The sequence below is a fragment of the Papio anubis genome, chromosome 10 (assembly GCF_008728515.1).
Source record: "Papio anubis isolate 15944 chromosome 10, Panubis1.0, whole genome shotgun sequence".
Taxonomy (NCBI): Eukaryota; Metazoa; Chordata; class Mammalia; order Primates; family Cercopithecidae; genus Papio; species Papio anubis.
The window spans coordinates 80791823-80816575 of record NC_044985.1 but is presented as its reverse complement, the minus strand read 5'-3'; the positions used below and the strand labels follow the sequence as shown (position 1 = coordinate 80816575).

The window sequence follows — 24753 nt, the reverse complement described above, 5'->3', positions numbered from 1 at the left end:
GCTCGGTAAGCCGCTGGAGAGAAGGAGCATGCATAGGTGGAAGAGCAAAGAAACCCCGCGCTGCAGAACTTCCGGTGCTCCTCCGCCGATGTAGGGCTGGCGTTGGTCCCGAGCCCTGTATCTTGTGGAGGAAGTTCGTCAGAGTCTTAGGCAGCCACTCCTGAGGAGGCTAGCCCTTGTTATATTAAAGGTGGAGACAGATTTACACTTTATTTTTATTTTTCGAGATGGAGTCTTGCTCTGCCGCCCAGGCTGGAGTGCAGTAGCACGATCTCAGTTCACTGCAACCTCCCGGGCTCAAGTGATTTGCCTGCTTCAGCCTCCCGAGTAGCTGGGATTACAGGGGCATGCCGCCATGCCTGGCTAATTTTTTGTATTTTTAGTAGAGATGAGGTTTCACCATGTTGGCCAGGCTGGTCTTGAACTCCACCTCAGGTGATCCACCTGCCTCGGCCTCCCAAAGTGGTGGGATTACAGGCGTGAACCACCATGCCCGGCCAAATTTACCTTCTAGATTCACATATTACCACCAGAAGAATGCTTCCTGTAACAACTGAGTAGTACTCCATCCCCAGAGCCCTTTGTGCAGACTATTATTGCAGTTTCCTAACTCATTATGACACTCCAGTCTTTTCCTCTAGGTCATCATACAGTCCATTTCCAGAGTGATTGTTCTAAAGCACAAATCTTAGGTCACTCCCCTGCTCAAAAACCACCCACTGCTCCCCCAGTTCTACAGAAGAGAGCTCAAATTTCTTAGCTTGGTATTCAAGACCTTCCATGATAGGATACCTGTCTACTAAGCTTACCTCACTTCTCCCCTGCTCCAGCCAAATGAAACTGTTCCCTGTGTATGTTCAGGCTCCCCAGCTTCTGCTCACAGCCTTCTGAATATGAAGAAGGGACAGTCCCTTACCATTCCATCCATCACTACCTGTTTAAATCCCCCGTAGTCTTCAATATTCATTGCAGAGGCTGCATCTTTCAGGAGGCCAGGTATAATTTCTCTCCCTTCTCCATGCACTTATTCTGCAGCATGTGGCTTACATTCCAGCTGTGTGTATTTGCATACTTCCTGTTACACCTTGGTAACCTCATCAAGGGAGAGACTGACTCTGACATTCCAGTGTCTGAATTTCTTTCTTTTTCTTTTATTTTCTTTCTTTCTTTTTCTTTCTTTTTTTTTGAGACAGGATTTCACTCTGTCACCCAGGCTGGAGTACAATGGTGTGAGCATGGCTCACTGCAGCCTCAATTTCCTGGGCTCAGTTGATTCTCCCACCTCAGCCTCCAGAGTAGCTGGGACTACAGGTGTGCACCACCATGCCCAGATGATTTTTGCATTTTCAGTGGAGATGGGGTTTCACCATGTTGTCTAGGCTGGTCTCGAACTCCTGGACTCAAGTGATCCACCTGCCTTGGCCTCCCAAAGTGTTGGGATTACAGGCATGAGCCACTGTGCCTGGCCTCCAGTGTCTGAATTATTTATTTATTATTACACTTCAAGTTCTAGGGTACATGTGCACAACATGCAGGTTTGTTACATATGTATACATGTGCCATGTTGGTGTGTTACACCCATTGACTCGTCATTTACATTAGGTATATCTCCTAATGCTATCCCTCCCACTTCCCCCCACACCACAACAGGCCCCGGTGTGTGATGTTCCCCTTCCTGTGTCCAAGTGTTCTCATTGTTCAATTCCCACCTATGAGTGAGAACACGTGGTGTTCGGTTTTTTGTCCTTGTGATAGTTTGCTGAGAATGATGGTTTCCAGCTTCATCCAGGTCCCTACAAAGCACATGAACTCATCCTTTTTTATGGCTGCATAGTATTCCATGGTGTATATGTGCCACATTTTCTTAATCCAGTCTATCATTGATGGACATTTGGGTTGGTTCCAAGTCTTTGCTATTGTGAATAGTACCGCAATAAACATACGTGTGCATGTGTCTTTATAGCAGCATGATTTATAATTTTTTGGTTATATACCAGTAATGGGATTGCTGGGTCAAATGGTACTTCTAGTTCTAGATCCTTGAGGAGTTGCCCAGTGTCTGAATTTCTTATGCTCAGTAAATGTCTTATGCTTAATACATCTTTGTTGAATTGAATGTTGTTTTCTGAAATGTACCAGATTAAGTTTTAGAAAACATATCTTTTATCCCTTGTTGGAGGGGGTAGTGTGTAAAGAAATAAAGGAGCTATGTATTGGGTTGGTGTCTCTGAAAGGAAATATGATATGACTGTTCTTTTTTTTTTTTGCAGACTTTCTCATTTTCCCATTTTATATTATTGAATGTTTTTCAGTCTCTCAGGCTCCTCTCTCTTCCTGCTGCCTTATCCTTTCCCTTTGACATCTGTCACTGGATGTCCTTGCCATGATTTTGGGTGGGGAAATGAGAAGATGCTTCCTGGAAGACTACACTGAAGGGATTCTCTAATAGATTTTCATTCCATGTGAATTTCTGGCTGGGAGGGGAGTAGGGGACCCTCCATCATCTGAGGCAGAAGCTAATTCAGATCCTGGTCAACCCACTGCCTTACATTTTAGAATGGTTGCTGTAACAAGATGCCTTAGGAAAAAAAAAAATTGACAATGGCCAGAATGGCCAGGGCCACGAAGGTGACTCAGTTTTGCACATGTCGCTAGTCCCTCATCTGTGGAGTGGTGGTGAGAGTTTAACTGCTCCCTGTCTTTCCAAGAATGCATGTGGAATTCAAAGAAAAGAACAGTAGAAGGGAAGGAGAGGGTTTAAAGGAAAATTGTCATGGGCTTTGGAAAGGCCTGATTGTGTGAAAATTGCTTGCTGGTGTTTGGAAAGAACCCAGGTGCTAACAGATTTTAGACAAACCCAATCTGGAGTTGCCTGAATCATGAATGATTTAATGTGACTGAGTTAATCCATATATCTTGTATACAGTAGTTCTAGCCTCCTCAAATATAGCAAGAGATTGCCACCTTTCTGAGAATACCTTTCATTTCCACATGCTGATTTTGTTGTTGTTTTTAAAGAACACTTGAATTGCTTTATTTAGCTTCCAATTTGTGAGATTCTCAAAAATTAAAATTACGACTACAAGAAGATATTTCTGTAGTTATGGATCATTTTCTGCTATTTTTAAATAAAGAATACTTTTTTATTGTTGTCTTTTTTTTTTTTTTATAAGTGATGCACATACCGGGTGCACCCTAAAACTGAACTGCTGTCTCTGTTTGAACAGACAAATACATTATACTGAATATGCCTACAACCCTGAAAATCATCTTCTGGCCATTTTTCTTTTTTCCCCACAAAGCTCACTAAAGTGGTTTATATTGATTAACATTATTAAATTCACCTCTCATGTTTGAAACTACATGAATTCAATATGCAATAAGATACAGTTATACAAAGAATGTAACCCAAGCCAAGATGAGAAATAAAACCGCTATACCAATTTTTCAAAACAGGAAACTGTTGCAGAATTATATATAGTTGTTCTTTTAGTTTCACTAAAATTACACGGATTTAAATATTCTGTATGAACTAACCTCCTGGATCCATTGTCCTTTTGCCCAAATTAGCTTTCTTTAAAAGTTAACTCCCCAACCACAATTTAATTATCTTAGCTAAAGTTTAGGTTTGATCTCAAGCCATTTGAAACTAGACAGAGTGAAAAAAGCTGTGGGTAGTTGGCAGCAGATCCTGATAGAAATATGGCACTTGGCAAAGGCTGTCTGCCTTGTTTTGATTTGCCTTTCTCTTTATGGATGTGGCCTATTTTTGAAATGTTATGATTTAAATTCAGCGATCAAGTGACAAGTCTGACAAAACAGAGCTTACATCCGCAGAGGTTCTGTGGGGGAAAAAATGGAAGTGTTCCAGAACTAAAGGAAGTAACCTCAGTTTCACCTGGAAACATTAGTGTTTCAGAGGCAAGAGATTTGGGCTATATATAAAGAGTGAAGGAAAGTGGCCAAGATGCTGGGCCAAAATTGCATCCAGGAATAGAGCAGACATCAAAGAACCAAAAACTGTATCTGCTGTTTTCACCGTATCCCTGTAAGTAGCACCTGGGGAGACTGTGATTAAAAAAAGATGGGAAAGTTCTTCCCTGTGATGGCTTGGATTGTAGCAACAACCTTCTAACTGGGTCTCTAACTCCAATCTCTCCTCCAATACTCAGTGTACACTTTGGCCAGATTAAATGTTTGGGAAAAGTCTATTCCTTTCTCTTGCTCAAGACCCCCATTCCTGTTTGTCCATAAGATTAGGTAAAGTCTGGGTACAGTGTCTCATGACTGTAATCCCAGCTCTCTGGGAGGCTGAGGCAGAAGAATTGCTTGAGGCCAGGGGTTCAAGACCAACCTGGGCAACATAGCAAAACCCTGTCTCCACAAAAAAAAAAAAAAAATTAAAAATTCGCCAAGTATAACAGTAGCCTATACCTGTAGTCTGAACTACTTGGGAGGCTGAGGCGGGAGCATTGCTTGAGTCCAAGAGTTTGAGATGGTAATGAGCTATGATCGCACCAAAAAGATTAGGTTAAAGCTCCTTATGCTGATGTGATGCTCCCCCGACCCAGTTATTCATTTTTCTAACTTCATTTTCTATTATTTTCCAACATGAAAGATTTACTCTCCAGTCCCCAGTCTCATCCTTCAAAATTTTGCTTAGTGACTACCTTCTTCATTTTTGTAACTCAGACCCATGCTGAGCCCCCTCAACTTTGAAAGACTGTAGCCCTTTGTTTTCTGTCTTTTGGTAAGATTATTTTATTGTTAGCTATTTTGTTGCAAGGAACTATATCTCTATCTATCTATCTATATATTCATTTGGCCACTATTTGTGTAAATATGTATGTGTGTATATATAGAGAGAGAATGTATCTCATATATGGCAGCTTTTTCCTTAGTGTATAATATTTCTCCATAGGGGGTATGTTGAAACTGAAGCCGAATTCTGATCATGAATTTTATATACATATTACATGTGAGAGAAAGTACTGAGTTGCAAGAATCAAGAAAACTAAGTTCTAGTCTCAACTTTGTCACTAACAGACAAATTGTTAGACTTTGTCACAGCTCCAAACAGGGAATCCATTTCCTTTATGTCCATCAGGAGATCCAGAAGAAAGGTGTAACTACATGTGTTTATGATAACCTTAAGTAGTGAAATTGCAATCTCAGGTCCCATCAAGCAGGCATGAATATTTGCAGTTACCTTTTGATTAGTCAACAAGAAATGATGTATTAGTTCAGTGAGTTATTGTCTTTATAGATTCGACTTCTGAGTACAGAGAGACTGTGACATTTTCGAGGTTGCTCAGTGTAACAAAGGCCAAGTCATGCTCAGTTTAATTTTTGTTCCTGGGCCTGTAAAAGCTTCTTTCCCACTATGATGGGCCCCTCTGCTTTAGAGGTGGTGTTGAGTGGGTTATAATCCTAACTCGATTTATTGACTCTGTAATATTTTAGGAAATCTTTCAAGATCCCTCGTTTTTCCTTTTTTAGGATGCACATAAATGTACTTGTCTATTAAGGTTTTTGAGCTTGTTAACTCAAGGTAAACAACCATCCCTATTTTCATTGCATGCACATCAGGCATCTGGCCCCATGCTGGGGATGTTGCATGTTTTATGTTATTTTTTAAACAAATCTATAATGGCTATTGTAACCCCATCTTAGAGATGAGAAAACTGAAATGGAAATGGCTTGGATTTAATTGTAGGTCAGTCTGATACCATGGCATTAATCTTTCTGCTGTGGAAAAAAAGGAGGTCAATAAAAATTAACATTGCCTCCAGATTTCAATTTAACTGATACTGTTATTTCATCATTTCCTTTGGCCTAACTTTTTGTGTGTAACTGGTAACAAAGTTGAATTTCATTTTACTTTGGGTTGGCCATTGGGTGAGGGTGATAACTAGTGGTATTAAAGAGCAGAGAAACACCCAAAGAGAATCTCAGGAAAGGAAGGAGCAACAAAGGATTAAATGTTCCAGAAATTGGGTAATTGGGGTAGTTGGTCCTTGAGTAACTCTTTCATAGTCAGTACCCATGTGTTATTTTCACTGGGAAAAGATTAGATAATACATTAATTTTCTCCATTTTCTAATTAGATGTAGTTCTTTTTTTATAATGTTAAATATAGAGTTAACAAATATGCTACTTAGAGGGAGGGTATGACTATTACATGGAATTTTATGTTTTTTCTGTTTTTAATAGTAATGGAAAATATTATATGTATTTACTCTGCAGCATAGCCTGTAGGAGACATTTTCAGATGTGCAGTCCTGCCTTGCTCCCTGATTTTTAAAAAAATGTATTTATAAGGACTCAGTGTATTTTTTATTGTTCTTATGGTACTTAAGAGGAACAGATTTTGATTTTATGATAATCATTATCTTTCTGGGATGGAGTGAACTTCTCAAGTAAAGGGTGGTCTATATTCAGGAAGAACTCAATGAAATCCTTGCAGCAGATCACACAGCAGAACTCACATGAATTGAGTTAGCAGGTTTTGTTCATTAAATCTAGTGACTTGAACAAATTTTTATTATCCTTTCGCAAAAGTGCAAGCACTGCTTCCTACAAAAAACAGTTGTTACCTAATGAAGTGTTTCAGCTTGTTCATATAAGTTGATGGCTTCATATGGCTAGATTATTGCTGTATCAGCTATCAGCTACTAATAACACACTCCCATCTTACTTTAATGACGTATGTACTCAGAATGCTCAAGGAGGGACAGATGTTTAAGAATATCAATTTTTGCTTCTTGGCTATTGATTCCCAACACCCATTTCTGATTGGAATGCAAAATGTTTTTCTTTTAGACTTGGAGTCTTTATTTTTCCAATCTAATCAGAAAAAGACAAGCAACACACCAGGATCTGGAATGAAATGCGGGAGCATCCCTGGATGCTGCTTGGGCTTATTACCATTGACTGTAGTTACCAATGCTCAATGACAGCCCTCTGTCACTCTGCCTATCTTCCAAAGCCAATTCATTAGTACAGAGCATGCAACTCTGACAAAGGGAAAGTACGATACACTCTACAGTGGTTTTAGCAAAAATCAAAATGGTGGTTTGATTAGGGGATTTTGCGGAATGTGGGAGGGCATTGATGACTTCATAGCCGGATGGAGTGGATACTCTAAACTAGCTTGGCTCTCTTTGTAGAACCCATGATGGGCTTCATTCTTAAATGGAGGGTGCGTCTGATGACATTAGTAGCATATTTTTTTTTAGTGGAATTGACATAGTAATTCAATTGGATTTTACAAATGATGAAAATGATACCTTAGCACCTAGGTTTTAGATAGTTTTATTCTTATTTCCTAAAACCTGAACCCTCAGGGGTCAATAGGAAATTTTCTGTTTGGTGTTTTTTTGTTTGTTTGTTTTAGTATGTGCATGGTGTGCATGTTTACTTATGACTAAGAACTCTTTCTGAAGCTTGAGTTCTTTTACGTTTTTAATAAAGTGGATTTTTCAACTATCTAACTTCCTTAATTTACACACCCTGAACCTTTGCCTTTATCTCCCAGGTAACAAATTACCATCTTGCTCCCCCTAGTGGAATTTTGACTCTACTTCAAAGTTTGAGAATAACTATCCTTAGTGCATATTTGATTTAGCATTTTATTTTTGGAAGTCTGGTATTTTCCCAGTTTGTTTTCAGGGTGATAATAAAAACAGAATATTTTATTGGATGTGCCAATAGGGGATGTGGGTAGAGAAAGTGGCTTTTGACTGATTAGCTTTCCGTTCCAAGGGTTAGCAAGGTCAGCTACAAAATTTATAAGATCAAGGGGCCTTTCTGTTCCACATTTCTATCTTAGAGGGGTCAAGTGTCATCAGCTTGGCAGATATTCACCTCTAGAAGGCGGCTGATAACACTCCTGGAAAGGTGGTAAAGGGCTAGTTGTTGGTGATTTTTAAGGCAAGGACAGGTCCCATCTGAACAACAAATCCCACTTGTGCCTTTGGTAAATTTGGCCCAGAAAGTGTCCTTCTGTCTTCTGAATCTACCAGAGGGACTGCACCAATATATGCAGCACTGACAATCATTTTGCAGCTGCTAAGCATGCTAACAAAATTCTAGCAATTGAAGCTGAAAAGACTGCATACCTCTCTTAAGAATTTAAACTTCTTTAGGGGATGATGATCAATGATTTCATGGTATCTGAATCTCCTTTTTTCCTACCGCTATTTGTTTTTCTCAATTTTGACCCTTGTTACAATTTTGTGTTTATTCAACTCTGTACCCTACTGTACACAAAGCACTTGTGTTATATATGCTAGTGCTAAAATGTGTGAAACTTTAAAAGGAAGTATCTGTATCTGCCAAGGCTTGGGACTCTGCTCTTGTGCAGGTGGGACTTTGCTTCTAAGCCTTATTTAAATTAAGGCAAAAGCTGCAAAAGTTATAATGGTTGCAAAATTAATGAACAACAGAGTATGTGTCCTTGATACTTATGAGCAAGAATATTGTCATTAGAATATTCTCTGCCTTAAAAATCATGTAATAGAGATAGTATTTAGATATATCTTTTCCTCAATATTTTTCTTAAGTTAAGTGTTTACCTAGGGAAAAATAAAACAGCAGGATCGCATTAAAATTCCAACAAAAGGGAGTGCCAAAGTGTTCTCTGGGAATGTTTTTGGGAGTGTGGAGAGAAAAAACAAGTAAGCAGTCATAATATTTAAAAAATAAATATTACTTACTCAAGAATCATGGTAATTTAGTTCAATAATTATATCCATACAAACCCACAGCTTCAGTTGAAGCAAAGCACGTTATCTGTGAAATTCTAGTTTGAAATCCCGTGATGCTTAGATTCATAATTGTGAAGGCGATGTCACAGTAGCCACATGGCACAGCTGAGGCTAGAGATGTCCATATGGCAAGACTTTGGGATGTGGAGAACAGCTGCTTTTCTATTCCATGGGGAGTGGAAGGGGTTTGTATATGAATCAACACGTGTCTCTATGCATGCATGCCTGAGTATAGATAGGTATGCATATGTACCTAGGAGCATATGTATGCATATATGTGACTTCAGTATTGGAAGAGTTGTAATGATAGCTCAGCCTGTTCTTCCTAATGGTTCCTGGGGAGTCTGTGCCTTGACAGTTCTCTATAGAGTAGCTTTTAGCAGCAATAGTCCCAGAGGCACCACTCCCTGCTGAGGGACGGTGCTGGCGCCCTTCTCTGGAAGCTTTGTTGGGGTGCCTCTCCTTGGTAACATTCCAGCCATAGCTTGGAATGCTTCCCTTTCTTCAGAAGTGTGAGGACTGAGTGAATGCAACAGAATGTACGTATTCCATACACTCGCGATTGGGAGACTTTGCTCACCTCATTATGTTCCCGTAAAATGACTTAAGTAGTGGTGCATTAACTACTGGGTTGGGTTTGTTCCCTGGAATCTTAACTGCTCAGCTGTTGATTGACCACTCCTGATTTAACACGAAAGTCTTGTCAGACACTGCCTCTACTTATCGTTCTCTGGTTGTGGAGGTTTGTTGTTTGTTTTCTCGTAAGGTCCAAAAAGGCAGAAATGCACACATGAGCATTTGGCCATGAGCACAGCAGATGGAGAATTATGGAGCAGATAAACAAGAGTCAATATTTTTTTGTTGAAACCCTGAATTTGTGTCTGGCTCTGTGTCTTGTGTGAAATGTGGTCCTTGCCACGGGGCAGATGTAACCCGAACAGAGACTTGGTTAGCAGGTAGTTGGGGGAGTGTGGAAGGATCTGCTTGTCTTTAGGCAGAGCAAGTAGCTAAGACTGAACTAGCAGTAAAGTTGTACTCTTTTCAAGATGTCTTTCCTGCTACTTAATTGTTGGCAATTTTAGAAACTATCCATACACCTTGTCAAGAAGCAGAATTGAGAGGGTATTTTGGAGAAGGAAAAAAAGATATATGTGTTCATTCGCTGGGAATTTTTATGGCAGAGGAGAAACCCATGGACAAATTCCTGGCATATTGAAATATCCATTCTGCAATCTGACATTTTTACATAGTGTTTCCTCAAGGAATCTTACTCTGTCTTACTGATAGTACTTATATTGGTCCCCCAAACTAGCAATAAACAGCAACATAACCTGTAAGAAAGCCAACAGGAGGATAAAAAGAGAAAAGAGGGTTTATGGGGAAAACGACAACTCACATTCCCAACAGCATATCACAGGGAGAGGTCAAGGTATGTGACGCTAGTGATTTCACCTAAGACCAGTGTTTGCCACCAGTTCCTAAGAATTGATGGGTTCTTGTTAGAATCTAGATTTGCAGGTCCCCACCCTAGATGTATTAAATCCTTAGGAAAGGGATCTGGGAATATTGTTTTAATAGGCATCTCCGGTGATTCTTATGGTCAGACACGTTGGGGAAACTGCTGTCATCTAATTGACTACTAGGACTAATGTATTTCTAGAAGTTTGAGTGAAGGCGTGTGTGTGTGTGTGTGCGCACACGCATGTGTGTGTGCATAATTACCAAGGATTTTAAGGTTAAAAGAAAATTATCAACTACATCTTGTCATCGTGAAACATTTCTTAATGAACACATCTATGTAGGGTTGTCTGGTTACAGGAGATTTTCTCATGAACTACCTCATTTGATCCTAATAACAATCCCATGAGGAGGTTGGGCAGCGATCATCATGCTCACCCCCAAGTTGCAAGTAGAAATGGGCTTTGCATGTGGCTGGCAAGTGTGAGACTGGCTTTGAATAGGATTTTTTTGCCAAACGGGCAAGCCCAACATCAACTCCAAAGCCTGCCACTGTTCCTCTTTTACCTTACACTCTGGTCACTAACATATCAGGTTCTATGCACATCCACACCTTTGCACACCTGTGCTCCCTCTGTCTTCCTTCCCTGTCAGCAACTCATACTTATTCATTAAGGTGCCTTCCTTAAGCTTTTTTGGATACACACTTGTCTTCTTTACCCAGCCTCCTACCCAAGCGGAGCTAGCTGTTCTTTTGGCTGTGTTTACATCACTGTGTTTGCTTCTACTGCATGTTGGGGTCTTGTTTAATGTAGATGAGTTCAATAGTAAGAGCTTGGTAACATCCCCCTCTTCTTCCTTGACCTGCCATCATGCCACTTACTTTTAATAAGCAGTAGATGTAATCATGTTTAAGATAGTACTTGTTGGCTAAAACTATGGGAGGCATTTGGGAATGATTTCAAGGGTTTTCCAAATATTGACACAAAAGTGTTCTGGTGGCCAGAAACATGGCCATTAGCATCCTTTAGGAATGGGATTATTTGAGGATAACAAGGAACATTGTCTAAAAGAAGTAGAGGAATCACAGGGAACTGTTTTAGTTTGCTCGGGCTCCCATAACAAAATACTATGGACTGGGTGGCTTAAACAACAGAAATTTTTGTTCTCCCAGTTCTGGAGGCTGGAAGTCCAAGATCAGGGTTAGTTTCTGGTGAGGCCTGTCTTCCTGGCTTACAAACGGCCACCTTCTCACTGTGTCTTCACATGGCCTTTCCTCCTGTGTGAGAGAGAAGAAGAGAGAGGGAGAGGTGAGAGGGGGAGAGAGAGAGAGAGAGAACGAGAACGTGAGCTCTGATGTCTCTTCCTCTTCTTATAAGGACACCAGTCCTATCAGATCAGGGCCACACCCTTATGACCTCATTTAATCTGAATTATCTCCTTAAATGCCCTGTCTCCAAATACAGTCACGTTGGGGATTAGGGCTTGCAACATATGAATTTTGGTGGGGATACGATTCAATTCATAACACGGATTGTATACACAAAACCACAGATTTGTTAGTTTCCTTGTCAGGGATTTAAGGGCCTATCAAAGTTTCAATGATGGGTGATGTTCATGGTACATTCACTTTAGTTCATAGTTCAGGTTAGAGACTATCTGGCCTGGCTTTCAGATGGTATAATAATTATTTCTTTATGTAAATATCTCTCCCACTGGACTTCTCGTAAGGGTTCATCTGAGTCTTATTCATCTTTGTCCGCCAACTGATAATGGTTGAATAAACTTTTAAGGAACAGATCTTCTCACCATCTGCATCTGTATGTGATCAGATGTATTAATTTTAGTTCTGATTCCCATTCTCTTGTGTTTGCAGCCACCATTGGTCCAGGCAATCTTCAGCGGTGATCCAGAGGAGATCCGGATGCTCATCCATAAAACTGAAGATGTGAATACTCTGGTAAGAGATGCTGTGGTTTTGCCACTCAGGCCCCGTTATCCTGGAGCAGGAGAGGGCTCTTAACCTTTTATATACCATGGACTCTTGGTATCTGGTGAAAGCTCCACACTGTTTCTCAGGACACTGTTCTTAAACTCTATATATGAAATAAAATATCTGGGGTTACAATGGAAATCAGTTATTGAAATACGTTATCCAAATATTAAAAATCTAATTTGTGATATGGTAATATATGTGCTTTTAAAAAAGAACACATTTAGACTGGGCGCAGTGGTTCATGCCTATAATCCCAGTATTTTGGGAGGCTGAGGTGGGCAGATCACTTGAGCCCAGGAGTTTGAGACCAGCCTGGGAACATGGTGAAACCCTGTCTCTACAAAAAAAAAAAAAAAAAAAAAAAAAAAAAAGAAGAAAGAAAAATTAGCCGGGCATAGTGATGTATACCTGTATTCCCAGCTACACAGGAGGCACATTTGGGAGGATTGCCTGAGCCCAGGAGTTTGAGGCTGCAGTGAACTTTGATCATGCCACTGCTCTGTAGCCTGGGTGACAGAGTAAGACCCTGTCTCAAAAAAAAAAAAAAAAAATCTGATTAAATAACCAGATACAGCAGAAGATCTAAGAATGAGCATAATTTAAAAATAGTGATGAGCATAATCAGTATTTTGAGTTGTCTGCAACAACTCTAATGCAATATGAACATACCTGTGATTTCTGCTGGTGACAGCATTACAGCTACTGATGTTGCTACTGTGCTTTATGGCCTATATTCATAGTGGAAGGAAGTGCTAAATTCCAATTAGAAGTCAGTGATAATAGAGATGCAATTTTTTTTTTTTCCCAAGGTGATGAACCCCTAGAAACCATGCCCTGCAACAGTGGTTGGCAACCTATGGTACATCATACATTTTTTTCTGCAGGCCTCCTGCTAAGAATGGTTTTTATTTTTTAAGTGTTGAGAAAAAAATCAAGAGAAGAATAATATTTTGTGACACATGAAAATGACATGAAATTCAAATTTGATGTTCATAAATACAATTTTGTTGGAACACAGCCATACTCATTCATTTATGTATTATCTCTGGCTACTTTTGCACTGCAGCAGCAAATTTGGGTAGTTGTAAAACAGACTATATGTGGCTCACAAAGCCAAAGATATTTACTATCTGGCTTTTTAGGGGAAGTTTGCTGACACTTGCCCTTAAAAGGTTCATGACTCTGAGTCTGGGATCAGTGCATGAACTAGGCATTGTGCTTGCCCTCTGAACTCACAGGAGGTAGATATGTGCACTATACACATATTTTGTGTGAAATGGATCAAACTATTTCATCAAGTTCTTAAAAACGTACCTGACTCCCAAAAGATTAAGAACCACTGTATCTGAAAGGTCCTGACACAAACAAACCAACCTTCAATAAAGAAAGGTAAAAAGAGTTAGTCAATGAGTTACCCTTTTAGTAGTTTCCTAGACTTGAGTTGAACAAGCAGTTATGTACAGTACATGCTACTAATTCTCTTAATGTAATTCAATTGTGAAATACTGAAATCCACCAGGGAGAGGAGTTCTCTTTAAAGTCTCTAGTGTTAAGTAGAAATAGAAGTAGTCAACTACATCTTCAGTGTAAGAGGAGATTTGCCACGGGGAGGTAGATTATGTCTAAGGTATCTCTGTCTGGTTGGCTGAATGCTTTATTCAGAAGGCAAGTCATTTGGTGCAGCCATTGTTCTATGGCAGTGCAGGTTGGTGTGGCTTTTGCAAAAGCTTTTGGCAGCGTCTTCCCAGCTGGCACTGAGCACAACAGGACTATGGTTTGTGACATTTTTGCAAGGTAAGCACAGATGAGGCCAGGGACAAACTACTCGAGAAGGCAGTTGGGCATTTGTCCAGGGCCTGCGGGTTGTGACCTGTACTTCTGAGACGAGGCCAGGCAAGCAAGCTCCCTTTCCAGTGTTCTGACATCACCGGAATCCACCCAGCCTGTTTTGTGGCTGTGGCCCAAGCCCAGAAGCCCAAGGCATGGTTACTGTCTTTTCCTAATGATCATGAGCAGATGGAACTTTTGTTCTGTCATACATACCTGAAAAGATTGTGCTGGCCCCTGAATGGCCTTTATTTCTTTTTGGGAAAGTGACAATCAGTTGCTGGCTGGTGAAGGTTAGGGGAGCTTAACTTCAGCTATAATTTATCACTGAATTAGATAGGTTAACTACGGTCACACATAGACCCCTAAATGTATGATGGATGTATGATGTATGAAGTTTAGTTCTCTTTATGAACATATTAGAGGGGTGGTCCTTTTCCAAACAGGATCCCAGGTAGCAACACGTGATCTTTAAGATCACCAAAGGGGTTGTGTGCAGTCCTGCCCCCTAAAAGGAAAAAGAGCATGGAGGAAAAGCATGGAAGTATTTTTTTTTTTTTTTTTTTTTTTAGACGGAGTCTCACTCAGCCACCCAGGCTGGAGTGCAGTGGTGTGACCTCGGCTCACTACAACCACCATCTCCCAGGTTCAAGTGATTCTCCTGTCTCAGCCTCCCAAGTAGTTGGGATTACAAGCACCCACCATCATGCCCGGCTAATTTTTGTATTTTAGTAGAGACAGGGTTTCACCATGTTGGCCAGGCTGGTCTTGAACTCCTCACCTCAGGTGATCTGCCTGCCTCGGCCTCCCAAAGTGCTGGTATTATAGGTGTGAGCCACTGCACCTGGCCAGCATGGAAGGATTTTTACGGGTCAGCTTGGAATTGGCATACATCACTTCTGCTTATATTCCATGGACCAGAATTTAGCCACGGCCATACCTAGCTACAAGGGAGGGTGAAGAATTAGTGTATCTGTGTGCCCCCAAAGAGTCAGAGAGCATGGATTTTACTGAGTAGTTAGCAATCTTGGCCACACCAGTTTTTGGTCTCAGAGAATTCTAGGGAATTCTAGTGATGCCGCTTACTTGTCTGGGAGATGTCTTACTCATCCACAGTTATTTGCTGAGTTGAGACTGTGTGCTCAGTGCTAGGGACACAGCAGTGAGAAGACACCCTTTCCATGATAGAGCTTACAACATAGCAGAGTAGTCAACAAATGAGAAATCACACTGTGACGCATTTTTCAAAGAAAAAATCTGGGATGCTACGTAGGGAGAAGGTTAATCATGAGGACCTGATAAAGTGATGTGTAACTCGAGGCTTGAGAGATACATAGGAATTTGCTTTGCCTTTTTGGGCTGTTGGGTGTGTGGCAGCAGAGAAGCAGGGGATGCAGGGAGGGAGAGAAATGAACACAAGAGTGGTTGAATGAATGAATGGATGGATGGATGGATGAAGAACACAAAGAAGGCCTGAGTTCCTTAGGTTGATGTTATCACTTTTCGGGGTCCACGGGCCCTTTTGTTCCGCTCATCCCTCTTTAGACTCTCCCTTTAGCTCCCCCTTTCCCCTCCTTCAGGTGTGTACAGAGATCATTTGATCCCACACTCTTATCCAGCATGTCCTCTTGTCATGTTTTTCTTTTGTCAGTGCCTTTGCGGATGAGTCATAGTGACTGTTTTTGCTGGGGGTGGATTAGGTAGTTTAGGAGAATTGGTTGTTAAGAAAGGGCATAGACAGATGGAAGACACATAAGGATTGGAGAGCTAAGCCTGGAGGTGCATTTCAAAAGTGAAAAGGGGCTGATAACCATGCATTTACATGTCAAGGAAGGAAAATAAATAGTGCAGGAGCCACCTGTTACTTGGAAGACCATATTTGTCTTCTTACCCTTGCTTTTCTTTCTTTCCTCCATTTATTCACTTAATTATTCTTTTCTGTCCCAGGTTCTGAGTTTTTCACCTTCCCCTGGCCTCATCTCTCCATGTTTTTTGATGGATCACACGTTCTCTGGTGTAAATCACCCATTCATTAGCTGATCCTGATATAGAAAGCCATCTCATTCAGCTTGGCCTCTGTGTTTTCAGAATTTATTTTCCCAAATAGTATTTATAAACCCTATGCCCCAGCTAACCACATGACTTGATTCATTGGGATTTATTCTATTCTCTCACACTTTTCTCACTTCTCCACTCTTCCAATTCTATTTGTCCTTCCATACCTACTACTTCCTCCATTAAGTTGTCCCACTTCTCACTTCCTTTCTTCTGTCTTCTCTACCACCTTCTCAACCCAGCCAAAGAAACCTACTTCTACCCTCAACTCCAAGAGCATTTTGTCCTGCGTTAATCACTGTTGACTACTGCTTGAAACTGTAGCTGACCCTTGAACAACACAGCTTTGAACTTGGCAGGTCACTTATATGCAGATTTTTTTTCCAACCAAAGGCAGATTGAAAAGACAACATTCGTGGGATCTGAAACCTGCATACAGGGAGGGCTGACTTTTCATATATTTGGGATCTGCAGGCCAAACCCAGTGACTTGAATATGTGCAGACTGTAGTGTATGCGGGGGTCCTGGAAACAATCTCCTACATATACTGAAGGAAAACTGTATATGCTTGATGACATGGTCACTATCTTCTTCACTCTCATTTGCTCAATCGCCTAGTCCAGTCCTTGCAGCACATTTGACTGAATGACTCAGCTCTACTTTATTGCTTATGCTGAGCCAGTTTGTGGTAGCTTATAGTTCATTTCTCCCAATGAGGATAAATTGTTAAATAGAGGAAGCATCTAGTTTAGTTCCTTTCTCTCATTTGTAAGACTGGAAATTCTCCTTGTAAGATTGAAAATCTGTAGATTGATTTGAGGAGCCACGGAAGGGTCAGGAGGGGCACACTGAGTCTTTTTATGGTTTCTATGGTTAGTGGCATACAAGGGCCTGGAAATATGGGATAATCATTGTACACTCTGAGAAATATCTTTAAATCGACCCAGATTTGGCAGAGAGCTAGAAAGGTTTTAGAAGCCTCCGCCTGACTAATCAAACTGAGCTCAAGATGGAGAATAGCATTTGATTTCAAAATTTGGAAGGCAGAGATTTTATAAACCAAAATTTGAATTCAGTAAAGGCATTTTGAGGATTATGTTATGACAATGTGATGTCAAGAAGACACTTTTACTGTGTCCTACTGGGACAGGGACAGAGACAAAGTGGCGCCTGTCAGTGTGAACGATGATGATGGGGAGGGAACCATCATCATGTGAAGAGTGGTTGAAGAAACTGGTGATGTTTCACACTTGGAGAGAACAAGAGAATGGCCCCAAATAGTTTAAGTTAACACTGTCAAATTAAAATGGAACTAGGCTAGACTTGTCATTATGTCATGTGGTTGTAAGCTATAGAAAATAAGATGTTATCTCAAAAGATAAGAATTAACTTAATAGACAGAGCTGTCTAGAGAAGCAGTGAGTCGAATTGGCAAGTAGTAGGCTCCCTGAAAGACCGCTAGACTGGAGGTTTGAAAGGTGACTACTATGGTAGCACATATAGCCTCATTCTCCTATCTTGTGACCCTGACCAACATTGCTAATGGTTCATGGCACTTTTTTTCCTGAGTCTTAGAGACCAAAATTTCTTCTCAGGATAGTACTATGAAATTGAAGTACATGTAAATTGAAACTTCCTCTCCACGCCTGGACGAGGTAATGTTTGAAGTCTCTTACAACTGTGAAAGGCTATAGTCCCAAGAGTTGTGAGTCTTACATGATAGCAAATCCATGATGTTTATTTCTTTTTTTTTTAAAGTATCATTAATAGAAACACACACATTATCATACCAAATAGAATTAACAATGACACCTCAATATCATTTAATATCCAGTGCATGCTCCATTTTATTTTGTTTTCGGTAGTTTCAAAAATGTCTTTTTTTTTCGGTTAAGTTGTCCCGAAGTTGATCATTTTAATCCATCTATTTTATACAAAATTTTTTTTTGTAAAGCTGTTAAGGTTTATTATTTGTTCTAACAGGATTTGACCCAAGTAGATTGGTGTATTTTGCTTACTCTCTCCAGTTCCAAAATGGGATGCTTTGTGAATACAATGGAATAAATCTTGAGGTGCAAGCTAAGCTTATGTTGGCAAGGAATATGTAGTAAACAAAAGAGAGAAACCTATTAGAGCTGCCATTCTTGACTACAGGAATTAATTCAGATGGATTAATTCTTGGATCTCAAGAGCCAAGTGAGAAAAAAAGGAAGACGCTATATGATGAGGGGACTTTTCAAAGAAATAAGCCACACTAACAGTGGTAAGCTTGTAATGTGTATGCAAGTGTATGTGTATGTTGAAGTGTTGCACTATTTCTTTTAAAATAGAGTTTATTTTTAAAATCCACCCAGAAGGACTCAATATGGCTCCACTCAAGGATCTTGGGATGATCAATTTAATATCTTCTCTAAGTTTTTCTCTGCTTGATTATATTATGTCTAATACTCTTAACCATTAGAAATACAAACTAGCCCAGCTTTTAAAACTTCTAGATTTTTATGTATTTTTCTCACCTGCATATATCCTACTTGATTTTTTTCTTTTTAATAAATAATTTGATATGAAGATGAAGGACTGAGATGTTTTGCCAGCTTAGAGACTTGGGCACCTTTTAAAGAGACCTGAATCAGAAACCACGGGGAGTAAGGAGGCTGCAGGGAGTTGGGGTGGCACACTCAGGTCCCATAAATGATAGAAGTGCACGGTGACCATGAGTGATGAATGACTCAGCTCTCATCAAGCACCCTGCAGGAATGCAGGCGCAGTGTGGCCCAGGCTTTTTAGACTTTTAAGAGAAAATACAGGAAATCTCTAAATTGTTAAATGTCGGTTCCAAAAGATGACCTAACAATGTGCAGGCCAAAGAAAACACATCTGTGGGCTAAATCCAGCCTGCAGGTCACCGTTTTGCTAACTGTGGATGAGATCAGCAAATATTCAGTGATGAAGGTTTCTCTGGCCACCTGCATCTGGAAAGCAAATGCCATGGTCGCGAAGCCAAGGGCCCCAGTGTTGTGGGAAGAGCAGTGGCCTGCTCTTTAAACGTGGACACTGTTTCTGGCTCACTGATTAGGGGCCGGGGTGGGGGAGGTGGAGGGAAGCTGATGGTTTTTTCACAGATCTGAGAATGGTGCTTTTTGTCCTGAGGGTAGGTGCCCATCTCTCAGCACATGCCTGGCAATATTGGCACACTCCCCATCCACTCTCATCCACCCCTCCTTGTTGGACCCCTGCCCAGGATGTGGGGCTGTAGTTTGGAAGCCCTGACCTATATCCTGTAGAGAATGATTTATGAACTCCAGGCAGCACTGAGCAGGCTGCAGAGATGTGGCTTCATGGCCATTTAAAATGTGCAAAGGCAGGTCTGGTTTGCATCATTACTAATTATCCTATGGAGGACGCTCAGCAGCTTGAGGCCTGAGCTCTCCAGCACTGGCCATGGAGGCCAGAGACTCAGCCTCCAAAAAAGAAACAAATCTTATAATGGTATAGGATTTGTACCCTCACACACTAGAGATGGATGTTTTGGAGCTATGGAGAAACATTTCAAGTGTATGGCATTAGTGTTATTTTGCAATTACTGGACATTTTTATAGTACAAAGAAAAAATCTAAGAATTAAAAATGTACTTTGTAAGTAGCTTGAGTTTGAGCATGTGAACATAAAGGATATGGCCCTTTCTTCACATTAGATATTCATTTGGGGGGAGGATGTAATTGTGAATAAATAAGGCACATTATTAGGTAGAAAGAAGACAATACTTAAGATGGTAATTGTTTGAAATTAATGTATAAATTCAGGGCAATTTGGTGGTAGGAGTTGAGTGGGGAAACTTGCAAAGTAATTCTAAACTTTATCTAGAAGAATAAACATGTGAGACTAGCTAGGAAACTCTTGAAAAAGAAAGTTGATGAGGGGAGGGTTTTATAAAATATATTAAAACAAATTACAAAATGATAGCAATCAAAACAGTATGTTAATAGCATAGGAATAGACAAAGTAGTAGAACAGACTAGAAAGTCCTGGATTAGAAGGAACTATATATGGACATTTGTCTGGTATAGGACAAAGGAAGCTTTTTTTTTTTTTTTAAAGAGTCAGAGTCTCCCTCTGTCACTCAGATTGGAGTGCAATGGTGTGGTTATAGCTCACTGCAGCCTCAAACTCCTCGGCTCAAGTGATCCTCGTGCCTCAGCCTCCCAAAGTTCTGGGATTACAGGCATGAACCACTGCACTCAGCCAAAGAAAGCATTTTAAATCACTGGGGCTAGAATGGATTATTTAATAAATGGTATTGAGACAACTGCCAGATAGATGTAAATATGTAAATCTGAATCCTTACCTAATTTCTTATACTAAGGTAAATTCAAGATTTAGAAAATAAAAAGGGGAAAATATTTCTGCAATCTTGGTATAGGGAAGGACTTTCTAAGCATAATAGAAAAGATAAAAATAATGGAAAAGATGGTTACCTTTGTCAATAAACATCTAATACATTTTTTGGCTATTTGCATTTTTTCTTTGGTGAGTGGCCTCTGCATGTCCTTTGCCCATTTCTTTATTTGGGTATTAGCTTTTTCTCAACCTCACATGGCATCTAAGGATTCAAATAAAACAATGATATAGTGTCATTCTTTTATTTTAATTAAAAAAAATTTTTTTAGAGATAGGATTTCACTCTGTTTCCCAGGCTGGAGTGCAGTGGCATGACCATAGCTCACTGCAGCCTTGAACTCCTGAGCTCAAGCAGTCCTCCCACTGCAGCCTCCCAAGTAGCTGGGACTACAGGCGTGTGCCACCATACCCTGCTAATTTTTTTTAACTTTTTGTAGAGACAAGGTCTCTACAAAAGCCTGTGTTTCCCAGGCTTGTCTCAAACTTCTGGCCTCAAGTTATCCTCCTGCTTTGGCCTCTCAAAGAAAGTATTGGAATTATACGCATGAGCCACTGTGCTCAGTGTGGTGTCCTTCTTGACCCATCCAGTTGGCAAAGATGAAAATCAGATCTCAACCACTCTGATGCCTTTTTGGGGAGAGTAATTTGCACTACCCTTTGAAGGGCAGTTTGGCAGTATGCATCAATATTCTAACTGTGGGGGATTCACCCCAAAAGAAATAATTGGTTAACTATATATACAAAAAGATGTTTGTTGCTATCTGGTTTATAATAACAAGAAATTGCAAACAACCAGTAAGTTATTTCTGAAACGTATTGCAGAACATCCACGTGTGGTTACATCATGTTATCTTTAAAAAGGGTGCTTTGTATTTGTCTGCATATGTATTTATTACATATATTTATTGAAAGGTAAGATCTTTGAGATATATTTTTGAGTGAAACAGTTGTTAAACAGCACATATCATGTGTATTTGTAGGTATAGAAGAAGAGATCTAGAAGAATATTCTCCAAAACATTAATTATAGTTGAATCTGGGTGGTGGGATTTTTGCCTTTTTCTTTATGTCTTTATGTATTATTAAAACTTATTAAACTTATTAAAAAACTTATTAAAGTTTTTTACACTGACCTTGTATTATATTTAGAAATGGTAAAAAATTTATATAAACATACACACACACAAACACACACACACTCACAAGAAAGCAAACAAACTAGCTTCCCAAATTGCTTTATTTACTATAAAGATTTGACTTTTAAAATGTGCTCATTGTATTTGTCAGTTTGAATAAGTGTAGAGTACATTTCAGTGGTATGGTACTTACTACTCATGGTGACAAGCATAATGGCGCTCCCACCTTTTACATATTGCAAGGGCTCTTCTCATGGGATTAGCTGGACCCTGAGGAAGTGGTGTTGGTGGGACCTGTTGCCATCTTAGTAGAATTCTTTTCTTCTACCATCATCACATTTTATATAATAAATTATGGGAAATGGATTATTAGTTTTGCTCAAGCTAAAAATCAATTAAAACTTTTTAGATACCTTTTACTTTCTAATTCCTTTTACAATGAAAAAATGTAATCGGAAAAATTTTAAGAAGCTTTTTGGAAAAGTAATAACTCTTATGTTTTAAAAAGCGAATGGGCAGAGGTAACCACATACCCAGATTATTCTTAAAAGACATGTTTAAATGAAAAGGATATAAAGTATATTTTAGATCAACTAATTGTGCCGGCCCTGATTTTTACCAAGGACCTATTGCTTTAGGTTTCAAATGTTAAATAACTATATGATTATGACAGCCAGAGGGCCTTCCAACTGTAAGTTTATAGATATATTATTATTATTATTATTATACCCTTGAAACACTGACTTTAAAAGACCTGAAATGTGTATATGTTATTCATTTAGGGTAAGAAGCCTAGGGGGTTGGAGAGGTAGGTAAGATTTTTTTACCAGGAGGTTGCATAGCTGGTTATAACCAGGTCACTTGCCAACTGTCTTCTCAAAAGGCTACTTCTGGCAGTGTAGGATAGTATAAATGCGTTTCTCACTTTGTATTCTCTAAAGTCTTTCTGCATATAACACAGGCTGTCTTTTCCTAATCTCTCAGTTCCCCTTTCTAAACCTCTTTCTGGTTTTCCCTACTCCTACATGCTCATGTCCAGAGTTTCTGATATAATTCCTTTACAGCCAAGCTGCTATGTCCCCACATGATATATTTCATTTATTGGTAGATAATCCATATCAGTCACACCAAAATACAACTATAAGTGTAGAGAAAAGAGCACTGGGCTTGGCTTGAAGATAGAAGTCTTGGGTTCTATGGGTCCCTGAGGAAGCCAGTTAGCCTCCCCTGGCCTCAGTTCTATAATGTGGGCATCATAATAAACTTTATAAGGTGTGGTTAGGGAGATGAGATGATGTATGTATATCAGTTAGGGTTAGATTTGGCTTCATTCCACAGAGAAACAGCAAAAACAGCAAAATAGTAGTTTTCAGTAGACATGTAGTTTACTAAAATTTAGAAGTTTTGAATAAGATAGAAGTTTATTTATTTCCCATGTGCAAGTTCAGAGATAGGCTGTCCAGGACTAGCATGACACTCCATGGTGTCACAGCCCAATCTTTGTTTCTTTTTGTGCTGCCATCCTTGGTGGATGGCTTCTATCTCCTTGCTCAAAATGGCCACTTGAGCTCCAGCCATCACATCCAAATTCCAATTAGTGGGAAGGAGGAAGGCAGAAGAAGGGTATGCCCTCCCTCTTTAAGGATACTTCCACTAAGGACACAATTGCTTATATATTGTCCGGAACTGCATCAGGTGGTGATGTACGTTTAGGAACCTAAAAATCAGGGTTCCTAATATGAAAGCAAGAGAGATGCTGAGGCAAAACAGCAATCTCTACCATGGTATGTAATAGCCTTTTGTGACCTAGGAAATGCTCTGAGTACAAAAATATATATTATTTATGTAATACTGTCATGAATAACCTCAGATCCATTCATTCACCAAATATTTTTAAAATACTTCTTATAGATGTAGCACTAGAGCAGACACCCTGAATACTTCGTTGTATACTTTCTTGGCCAATTTATGTTAACTCCAAAAAGCATTGAGGGAATCACATTGCTGCGACTTTTTTCTGCTTTGCTGAGCACCTGGGAACAGAACATGTTACCATATCCCTTTCTTTGGGGGAGGGAAGGAGAAGGGCAACACTGTAGTACATACTAAATGGTGGCTCTTCAGCTCAGTGGTACCGACACTGTGTGTTTTTCCCTCCAGTGTCTGTCTTTTGTCATCAGTGCTTCATGTTGATTTATACCTTGCATCCTCACTTGCTTTTCATATATGCCTTTTCTCCTATTGAAAACACACATGCACGATTGACTCTTCATCTTCTGACCTTGTCTCTTTCAAACAGGGGACACTCTCTGTTTGAGCAGGCGTGCATTTTATTTGGGAAGCAAAGATGGATAGATAGGCAAACAAGCATGCATAACCTAATGGTTGGGCAGTATTGCCCATTACCGGCTTTTCTCAGGAGGTCCCAATATGTAAGAACACTTAAATAAATAGGACCTCCAGTCACAGGCTCAAGATACTCCATTTGGAAAAGATCCAGAGATGTTTGACATCCTGCCTCCTCATCTTTCAGTAATAGGCAGTGGGTTTAAAAAAATCTTTTTTTATTATGAAAATTTTCAAACTTTCAAAAAACAACAAGAAGCCCACCACTAAGAATAAATGTTAACACTCTGCCATATTTACTTTAAAAGAACCATCATAAAATTTTATTGATTTAAAGGTTTGTCCATATATAAATATAGGCTCATTTTCATTCATGTTTTTGCATGAATGCCTCCTTATCTGGGACACCTTAGCAACCCTTAATCAACCTCTAACTTCTCCTTCCTAGCACTTTTCACCACCTGACATATACAGTGAATTTATTTGTTTGTCTTCTGTCTTCCTCCACTAACTGTTCAGCTCCATGAGCCCATCATGGCTTTGCTCACAGTTGAGTCACCTGCACCTACAGTGGTGCCAGCACTGGCTAGGAACGCATGAACAGAGCTGAAGCCTCTTTTAATCTCCCTGACCCATCACCTCCCTCCCTACCTCCCTACTTCCCTCCCTACATCACCTCCCTCCCTACCTCCCTCCCTACCAGTGGTTCCCGCGGGGGAACCACTGTCCTGAAGTTTTATCCTTGTCTTTATATACTCTAATTTTATTAG

At 39.9% G+C, this 24753-nt stretch overlaps 1 protein-coding gene across 11 annotated transcripts in view; it reads left to right on the top strand.

Annotated features, from left to right (window-relative positions):
- ANKRD44 (ankyrin repeat domain 44) overlaps nucleotides 1-24753 on the top strand; it is a 345963-nt gene that overhangs the window by 111698 nt on the left and 209512 nt on the right. For all 11 annotated transcript variants that reach the window (XR_004176609.1, XR_004176608.1, XR_004176610.1 and 8 more), the window contains exon 2: nucleotides 12103-12186. Coding sequence is in view for 8 of the 11 variants with exons in the window: in XM_031651434.1 (XP_031507294.1) it covers nucleotides 12103-12186 (84 nt within the window). In the remaining 3 variants the exon portion in view is untranslated. The remainder of the gene's footprint in view (nucleotides 1-12102; nucleotides 12187-24753) is intronic.